At 63.4% G+C, this 9,845-nt stretch overlaps 2 protein-coding genes across 3 annotated transcripts in view; both read left to right on the forward strand.

Moving 5' to 3' along the window:
- AFMID (arylformamidase) overlaps positions 1-592 on the forward strand; it is a 22,816-nt gene extending 22,224 nt beyond the window's left edge. For both annotated transcript variants that reach the window (XM_075580009.1, XM_075580011.1), the window contains exon 11: positions 1-592. This exon is cut by the window's left edge and continues 368 nt beyond it. The gene's annotated coding sequence lies outside the window, so the exon portion shown is untranslated.
- A 3,939-nt stretch (positions 593-4,531) lies between these two features.
- BIRC5 (baculoviral IAP repeat containing 5) overlaps positions 4,532-9,845 on the forward strand; it is a 6,125-nt gene continuing 811 nt past the window's right edge. Inside the window, 3 exon segments of the mRNA XM_075580012.1 lie at positions 4,532-5,137; positions 5,140-5,195; positions 6,216-6,325. Coding sequence (XP_075436127.1) covers positions 4,702-5,137; positions 5,140-5,195; positions 6,216-6,325 — 602 coding nt within the window. The 5' untranslated portion in view covers positions 4,532-4,701.

Genomic DNA, 9,845 nt, shown 5'->3' on the forward strand with positions numbered 1-9,845 from the left:
GCGACACGAGCTCCGCGAGGACACGACAGCGACACGAGCTCCGCGAGGACACGAGCCCTGCAAGGACACGGCAGGGACACAAGCTCCGCGAGGACACGAGCCCCGCAAGGACACGTCAGGGACACGAGCTCCGCGAGGACACGACAGGGACACGAGCTCCGCGAGGACACGACAGGGACACGAGCTCCGCGAGGACACGACAGCGACACGAGCTCCGCGAGGATACGACAGCGACACGAGCTCCGCGAGGACACGACAGGGACACGAGCCCCGCGAGGACACGACAGGGACACGAGCCCCGCGTGGACACGACAGAACGCGTCTCCCCCTGCTGTGTCCTGTCCCACTGCCCCCCTCCCAGTGTCCCCCCTGCTGCGTCCTGTCCCACTGCCCCTCTCCCCGCGTCCCCCCTGCTGCATCCTGTCCCACTGCCCCCCTCCCAGTGTCCCCCCTGCGGTGTCCTGTCCCACTGCCCCCCTCCCCGCGCCCCCCCTGCTTGTCACGGGATAGCAGAACTTTTAACACTTTAATACCCGGATCGTTTGATTGAGCAAAGCGAAGAGATAAAATAAATTGTGATTTATTTACAGAATGAACACACACACACATTAATTTACAATTACACTAAAAAATACACTTACTGGGACGGGGGCAAACGAAAAATCTTGTTTCCAAACGAAATCTTTGGAAATAAAGTCTCCAGGCGCAATTTCCCAGGAGCGGGAGTTGTGCGCTAACAGAGCTAGAAACAGTCTTTGGTCAGTGGCGCCTCTCGCAACCGCTGTTACTCCGCCGGAGCTGCTCCCTTCGTTCTGCCGCTGTGGTATTGGATCTGGAACCCTTAGTTCTTACGAACTCTTGACTTTGTCTACGATGGTGTAAAGTCTTAGAATGAAGCTTAGAGGACTCTTGTTACATGATGAATCATAGATGGAACTGGTTCCCGATGGGCTGCCGGGTTTCTTATACACTAAACAGTCCTACCCTTAACCCGTGCAGCCAATCCACTCCGTGGGAATAATATTCCCCACCTATCCCAGAGTTGCCAATACTTTGCAAGACCTGGCAGAGGGGCTTCTTAGTTTGCTACGGGCATGCGCGAACCTCGCACCTTTGCCGCTTAGCGTACCAGACCCCGGCCCCCTTACCTGGCGACATTTTGTCTGACCTGGCCGGACATCTGGCCCATTTGCCCGGACATTACTAAGATGGGGAAATTTGAATTACCCCTCCCCACTTAACACTCTGGTGAGTGGGAGCCTTTAAACTACGGACTTTTTCCAGACATCCTGGCATCGAACCAGCGGGACGCTTTAGAAGTCCCGGGCTGATTATGCCCCGTTACCTTGCAGGAGTTTCCTGCCATGCGTTTCTAAATGACAGTACTTACAAATGAAGCGTTCCCTCTGTCTCTGGCGCTTCAAAGGAAAACCCCAATATGCCTAACATGTTGTTACAATTAAAATAGGGGTACATTAATTCATACATTTTTATATAATTCCAGAAAAATTGTGCAATATGATATTTCCTGATTTTTACCCGAACAGTGCTCACAGCAAATCTCAGCGCGCTAGGAGCTTCCTAGCGAAAGTTAGCAAAACGCCACCTGCTTTGCTGCTAGCTACTGGGTTTTAAAACCATTTTTTCCTTTGCGCGGTTACGGGGAAATACTGCCACAGAAATACCTTTATACATTTCTAAATCACCTTATACCTGGTGGGAGACACACATACATTTACGTTGCAATTACAGTTTTCATGCCATTACTGGGTTGCAGAGCTGACAATCTACGATTCCCCAATATGGCACAGGGGCACTCAGCCGGGCATAATATCTTTATTAGGTATTAGGGTACCCCTTCACCGTCACAGTCCTTTCCCACTGCCCCTCTCCCCGTGTCCCCCCTGCTGTGTCCTTTCCCACTCCCCTCTCCCAGCAGCTCCCCCTGCTGTGTCCTGTCCCACTGCCCCTCTCCCTGTGTCCCTTCCCACTGCCCCTCTCCCAGCAGCTCCCCCTGCTGTGTCCTTTCCCACTGCCCCTCTCCCTGTGTCCCTTCCCACTGCCCCTCTCCCAGCAGCTCCCCCTGCTGTGTCCTGTCCCACTGCCCCTCTCCCTGTGTCCCTTCCCACTGCCCCTCTCCCGTCAGCTCCCCCTGCTGTGTCCTGTCCCACTGCCCCTCTCCCTGTGTCCCTTCCCACTGCCCCTCTCCCTGTGTCCCTTCCCACTGCCCCTCTCCCAGCAGCTCCCCCTGCTGTGTCCTTTCCCACTGCCCCTCTCCCTGTGTCCCTTCCCACTGCCCCTCTCCCAGCAGCTCCCCCTGCTGTGTCCTTTCCCACTGCCCCTCTCCCTACAGCTCCCCCTGCTGCCTTGGCTAGTCACTGATTGTGTTCTTATTCCCGCGAGCCCTCCCTGCCGTGCCAAGGTCACTGCTGGAAATTATTCGCCATTGTTGTGTTTGTGCGAGTGAGTGTGCGGCAGTGCGCTCGGAGCCTGGCTCTCCGTGTGTACACAGCTCTGCCCTTCCTGACTTTAATCAATGATTAATGGGGTGGCCATGATCTGCCTCCTGTCTCATTATAGGGGGGTGGAATATCTGCAGAGTAAAATATCACATTACTAGCTGAGAGACCCGGCGTTGCCCGGGATGTGAATACCTAATAATTGTTGGGTGGGGGTGTGAATGTTTTACTGACTGGGTGGGTTGGTTACTGAATTTTACTGACTGGGTGGGTGGGTGGTTGGGTTACTGACTGACTGTGGGCTACTGACTGTCTCGGTGGGTTACTGACTGACTGACTGACTGACTGGGTGGGTTACTGACTGACTGGGTGGGATACTGACTGACTGGGTGGGATACTGACTGACTGGGTGGGATACTGACTGACTGGGTGGGGATACTGACTGACTGGGTGGGTGGGATACTGACTGACTGGGTGGGTGGGATACTGACTGACTGGGTGGGATACTGACTGACTGGGTGGGATAATGACTGACTGGGTGGGTGGGATACTGACTGACTTTACTGACTGACTGGGTGGGTGGGTGACTGACTGGGTGGGGGAGACAGTGTGTGGGTGAGTGGGTGGAGGGAGACAGTGGGTGAGGGGAAACAGTTGGTGGGTGAATTACCTTGAGCGGGTGTGAAGTTGGCAGCTGGGGGGAGGGGGGGCGCGAGACTGCCGGGCTGAGACAGGAGGCGCAAGCAGCCTAAGCTTGGTTGGCGCTTCCACTCTGTCCCAGGTTGGGAAGGGGGGGGGGGAGTGGCCGAGAATGGCGGCATTGGGCAGGAGGCACGTGTGGGGGAAGCCTGGAGGCGCGCGCGAGGGAAGCCTGGAGGCGCGCGCGAGGGAAGGCTGGAGGCTCCCAGGCGATCGGTTACCCCCCCCTGTCCCCTGTGCTTGTATCCACCCCCACCCCTGGCGGTGTTTCTCCCCCCCCTGTCCCCTGCGTGTATTTCTCCCCCCGCTGTTCCCGGCGCGTGTTCCCCCCCGGCGGTCCCCGCTGAGGGGGGAGAGAGAACGGGGCCCGTGGGTGGCGAGGAGAAGCGGCGTGTGCTCCTTCCACCCCCCCCCCTCCCCGGCGAGAGAACGGGGCCCGCAGGTGGTGAGAGCTGCGGGTGAGGGGGGGTGATGGGGGGGGGGAGCCGGCGGGGAGGTGAGCTGCGGGTGAGGGGGGCGTGATGGGGGGGGGGGCCAGCGGGGAGGTGAGCTGCGGGTGATGGGGAGGTGAGCTGTGGGTGATGGGGGGGGGGGAGCCGGCAGTGGTGTTGGTGGGGCAGGGTGGCTCTTGCCAGCGCACGTTATCTCAGGTGGTGAGTAATCCGTAGGGGATGAATCTGCACTGAGGTTATTTTCTGTGTGGCAGTGGGGTAGGTGTGGTCAGCGAACCACGCAGGCCAATGAGAGCTGTGCGGGGGGCGGGCCGACGGACCAATCAGATTGGCCAGAGGCGGACTGACAGACCGACGGACCAATCTGATTGCCCAGAGCCAACGCAAACATACGTTTTCAGTTTTATAGATATAGATAGATTATGATATTTATCCCATGTAGCGCAGATCTAATGCCTCCCACGCCGAGCCATTCCACATGGGCTTGTGTCTGCGGCTCCTACGGCTGCGCTTATAGTGCCGGGCGACGCGACCAATTACGTCACCCGTCGCCGTTGCGAAAGCTGCATTTCAAATTTAGGCCACGTCGTTGGCTACAAGGGCAGTGACGTCAGAAAAGGGGGAGGCAGAGGGACAGAGAAGCTCCCGTTTGGCCGCAAGGGGAGACCGTCGCCGAGAAAATCAAACATCAGTAGCTCCGTCGCCGCCGCGTGCACTATAAGCGCCGACGGCGACAATGCATTTGTTTTGACGCGACGGTGGCGTCGCCCACACTATAAGCGCAGCCTAATGTGACAGGCCTGACAGCATGCGCACGGTGTACAGATAGTATAAACACGGTGTACAGATAGTATAAACACGGTGTACAGATAGTATAAACACGGTGTACAGATAGTATAAACACGGTGTACAGATAGTATAAACACGGGGGGAAGCTGGGGTCAGTTATACTTTACTACATATATAAGTATGTTTTAATATTTCTTTATTCTATACAAAAGAAAGTGGCACCATAAATAAAAGCAGTGGTACTGTGCCCTCCCCAATACCATCGCATGGGGGTGTGAGGGCGGGGCCGCTAGGAAAAGAGGATGCTGGGAGCTGTAGCTCTGTGTTGCAGGGGATGTCGGGAGTTGTGGTTCTCTTTCGCACAGGACGCCGGGAGTTGCAGTTCTCTGTGGCAGAGGACGCCGGGAGTTGTGGTTCTCACGCGCAGAGGACGCTGGGAGTTGTGGTGGTTTTCTCGCGCAGGGGACGACGGGAGTTGTGGTTCTCTTTCGCAGGGGACGGCGGGAGCTGTAGTTCTCTTGGCAGAGGACGCCGGGAGTTGTAGTTCTCTGTCGCACAGGACGCCGGGAGCTGTAGTCCCGCCCCCTTCCCCTGGTGCCCCTGTCTGTGACGTCAGGGTAACGGCTGGTTTGAATGCTGCCGCCATGCTGAGGTTGTCTCTCCCGCACGCGTTACTGCCGCCCCGGGAAGGGGAGCCCGCGCTGCCCGATGAGTGGCGGCTCTACCTGCTGGACACCCGGTCCGGACCTACAGCAACTGGCCCTTCACCGAGGGCTGCGCCTGCACCCCGCAGCGGGTGAGAGGGGGGACGACGACGACAGGGTGGGCTGCATCTGGGGAGGGGAGACACAGGGTGGGCTGCATCTGGGGAGGGGGAGACACAGGGGGGGCTGCATCTGGGGAGGGGAGACACAGGGGGGGCTGCATCTGGGGAGGGGAGACACAGGGGGGGCTGCATCTGGGGAGGGGAGACACAGGGGGGGCTGCATCTGGGGAGGGGAGACAGAGGGGGGGGGGCTGCATCTGGGGAGGGGAGACACAGGGGGGGCTGCATCTGGGGAGGGGAGACACAGGGGGGGCTGCATCTGGGGAGGGGAGACACAGGGGGGGCTGCATCTGGGGAGGGGAGACAGGGGGGGCTGCATCTGGGGAGGGGAGACAGGGGGGGGCTGCATCTGGGGAGGGGAGACAGAGGGGGGGGTGGGCTGCATCTGGGGAGGGGAGACAGAGGGGGGGCTGCATCTGGGGAGGGGAGACAGGGGGGGGGCTGCATCTGGGGAGGGGAGACAGAGGGGGGGGGGCTGCATCTGGGGAGGGGAGACACGGGGGGGCTGCATCTGGGGAGGGAGACACGGGGGGGCTGCATCTGGGGAGGGGAGACACGGGGGGGCTGCATCTGGGGAGGGGAGACACGGGGGGGCTGCATCTGGGGAGGGGAGACACGGGGGGGCTGCATCTGGGGTGGGGAGAGGCACGGGGGGGCTGCATCTGGGGTGGGGAGAGGCACGGGGGGGCTGCATCTGGGGAGACGAGAGGCACGGGGGGGGGGGGCTGCATCTGGGGAGACGAGACACGGGGGGGGCTGCATCTGGGGAGACGAGACACGGGGGGGGGCTGAATCTGGGAGGGGAGACACGGGGGGGCTGCATCTGGGAAGGGGAGACACGGGGGGGGGGGGGCTGCATCTGGGGAGGGGAGACACGGGGGGGGCTGCATCTGGGTGTTGGGGGGGAGGAGGAAATGTATCTGGGGGGGGCAGGTGAGTGGTATGGGGGGAATGTGATGCCCATGCCCTGACCTCTCGCCCTGGTCACAGATGGCTGCTGCCGGCTTTATCCACCTCCCCACGGAGAACAGCCCGGACGTGGCTCAGTGCTTCTTCTGCCTCAAAGAGCTGGAGGGCTGGGAGCCCGAGGATGACCCCATGTAAGTCCCCCCCCCTCCGCCCCCCTTGTAAGTCCCCCCCCTCCGCCCCCCCTTGTAAGTCCCCCCCCTCTGCCCCCCTTGTAGTCCCCCCCCCCTCTGCCCCCCTTGTACTGCGCTGCTGCCCCCCCCCCTTGTACTGTGCTGCTGCCCCCGACTTGTACTGTGCTGCTGCCCCCCCCCCTTGTACTGTGCTGCTGCCCCCCCCCTTGTACTGTGCTGCTGCCCCCCCCCTTGTACTGTGCTGCTGCCCCCCCCCCTTGTACTGTGCTGCTGCCCCCCCCCCTTGTACTGTGCTGCTGCCCCCCCCCCTTGTACTGTGCTGCTGCCCCCCCCCTTGTACTGTGCTCTGTCTGCCCCCCCCTTGTACTGTGCTGCTGCCCCCCCCTTGTACTGTGCTGCTGCCCCCCCCCTTGTACTGTGCTGCTGCCCCCCCCTTGTACTGTGCTGCTGCCCCCCCCTTGTACTGTGCTGCTGCCCCCCCCTTGTACTGTGCTGCTGCCCCCCCCTTGTACTGTGCTGCTGCCCCCCCCTTGTACTGTGCTGCTGCCCCCCCCTTGTACTGTGCTGCTGCCCCCCCCTTGTACTGTGCTGCTGCCCCCCCCTTGTACTGTGCTGCTGCCCCCCCCTTGTACTGTGCTGCTGCCCCCCCCCTTGTACAGTGCTGCTGCCCCCCCCTTGTACTGTGCTGCTGCCCCCCCCCCTTGTACTGTGCTGCTGCCCCCCCCCTTGTACTGTGCTGCTGCCCCCCCCCCCTTGTACTGTGCTGCTGCCCCCCCCTTGTACTGTGCTGCTGCCCCCCCCTTGTACTGTGCTGCTGCCCCCCTCCCTTGTACTGTGCTGCTGCCCCCCTCCCCTTGTACTGTGCTGCTGCCCCCCTCCCCTTGTACTGTGCTGCTGCCCCTCCCCCCCTCTCTCCTTGTACTGTGCTGCTGCCCCCCCTCCCCTTGTACTGTGCTGCTGCCCCCCTCCCTTGTACTGTGCTGCTGCCCCCCTCCCCTTGTACTGTGCTGCTGCCCCCCTCCCCTTGTACTGTGCTGCTGCCCCCCTCCCCTTGTACTGTGCTGCTGCCCCCCTCCCCTTGTACTGTGCTGCTGCCCCCCTCCCCTTGTACTGTGCTGCTGCCCCCTCCCTTGTACTGTGCTGCTGCCCCCTCCCCTTGTACTGTGCTGCTGCCCCCTCCCCCTTGTACTGTGCTGCTGCCCCCCTCCCCTTGTACTGTGCTGCTGCCCCCTCCCCTTGTACTGTGCTGCTGCCCCCCCTCCCCTTGTACTGTGCTGCTGCCCCCTCCCCTTGTACTGTGCTGCTGCCCCCTCCCTTGTACTGTGCTGCTGCCCCCCTCCCCTTGTACTGTGCTGCTGCCCCCCTCCCCTTGTACTGTGCTGCTGCCCCCCCTACCCTTGTACTGTGCTGCTGCCCCCCTACCCTTGTACTGTGCTGCTGCCCCCTCCCCTTGTACTGTGCTGCTGTCCCCCCCTCCCTTGTACTGCGCTGCTGTCCCCCCCTTGTACTGCGCTGCTGCCCCCCCCTTGTACTGCGCTGCTGCCCCCCCCTTGTACTGCGCTGCTGCCCCCCCCCTTGTACTGCCGCTGCTGCCCCCCCCTTGTACTGCGCTGCTGCCCCCCCCCCCTGTACTGCGCTGCTGCCCCCCCCCCCCCTTGTACGGCGCTGCTGCCCCCCCCCTGTACGGCGCTGCTGCCCCCCCCCCTTGTACGGTGCTGCTGCCCCCCCCCCCCTTGTACGGTGCTGCTGCCCCCCCCCCCCCCCCCTTGTACGGCGCTGCTGCCCCCCCCTGTACGGCGCTGCTGCCCCTCCCCTTGTACGGCGCTGCTGCCCCTCCCCTTGTACGGCGCTGCTGCCCCCCCCCTTGTACGGCGCTGCTGCCCCCCCCCCCCTTGTACGGCGCTGCTGCCCCCCCCCCTTGTACGGCGCTGCTGCCCCCCCCCCCCCTTGTACGGCGCTGCTGCCCCCCCTTGTACGGCGCTGCTGCCCCCCCCCTTGTACGGCGCTGCTGCCCCCCCCCCTGTACTGCGCTGCTGCCCCCCCCCCCTGTACTGCGCTGCTGCCCCCCCTGTACTGCGCTGCTGCCCCCCTGTATTGCGCTGCTGCCCCCCCTGTATTGCGCCGCTGCCCCCCCTGTATTGCGCCGCTGCCCCCCCTGTACTGCGCCGCTGCCCCCCCTGTACTGCGCCGCTGCCCCCCCTGTACTGCGCCGCTGCCCCCCCTGTACTGCGCCGCTGCCCACCCCCTGTACTGCGCCGCTGCCCCCCCCTGTACTGCGCCGCTGCCCCACCCCCTGTACTGCGCTGCTGCCCCCCCCCCCCCCACTGTACTGTGCTGCTGCCCCCCCCACTGTACTGTGCTGCTGCCCCCCCCACTGTACTGCGCTGCTGCCCCCCCCACTGTACTGCGCTGCTGCCCCCCCCACTGTACTGCGCTGCTGCCCCCCCCACTGTACTGCGCTGCTGCCCCCCACTGTACTGCGCTGCTGCCCCCCACTGTACTGCGCTGCTGCCCCCCACTGTACTGCGCTGCTGCCCCCCACTGTACTGCGCTGCTGCCCCCCCACTGTACTGCGCTGCTGCCCCCCCACTGTACTGCGCTGGCTGCCCCCACTGTACTGCGCTGCTGCCCCCCCCCCCTTGTACTGCGCTGCTGCCCCCCCACTGTACTGCGCTGCTGCCCCCCCTTGTACTGCGCTGCTGCCCCCCCTTGTACTGCGCTGCTGCCCCCCCTTGTACTGCGCTGCTGCCCCCCTTGTACTGCGCTGCAGCCCCCCCTTGTACTGCCGCTGCTGCCCCCCCTTGTACTGCGCTGCTGCCCCCCCACTGTACTGCGCTGCTGCCCCCCCACTGTACTGCGCTGCTGCCCCCCCACTGTATTGCGCTGCTGCCCCCCCACTGTACTGCGCTGCTGCCCCCCCCTTGTACTGCGCTGCTGCCCCCCCTTGTACTGCGCTGCTGCCCCCCCTTGTACTGCGCTGCTGCCCCCCCTTGTACTGCGCTGCTGCCCCCCCACTGTACTGCGCTGCTGCCACCCCCACTGTACTGCGCTGCCGCCCCACCCCCCTGTACTGCGCTGCCGGCCCACCCCCCCTGTACTGCGCTGCCGCCCCACCCCCCCCTGTACTGCGCTGCCGCCCACCCCCCCCTGTACTGCGCTGCTGCCCCACCCCCCCTGTACTGCGCTGCTGCCCCACCCCCCCTGTACTGCGCTGCTGCCCCACCCCCCCTGTACTGCGCTGCTGCCCCACCCCCCCTGTACTGCGCTGCTGCCCCACCCCCCCTGTACTGCGCTGCTGCCCCACCCCCCCTGTACTGCGCTGCTGCCCCCTCAGGTTTTCCTCAGGGATTCGCCTGCACTTTGCACCTTCCATTCTCCCCTCTATCCTGATCGCGCTTCCAAGTCCCTGCAGAAGAGAGCGTCCATAACAGGATTGTGCCACCGTGCATGGCAGTGGGGCTGGTGGTGACTGGGGGATGGGCAGTGTTGGGCTCGTCTGACCACAAGACCTTTTCCCACG

Source organism: Ascaphus truei, chromosome 22 (assembly GCF_040206685.1).
Source record: "Ascaphus truei isolate aAscTru1 chromosome 22, aAscTru1.hap1, whole genome shotgun sequence".
Classification (NCBI taxonomy): domain Eukaryota; kingdom Metazoa; phylum Chordata; class Amphibia; order Anura; family Ascaphidae; genus Ascaphus; species Ascaphus truei.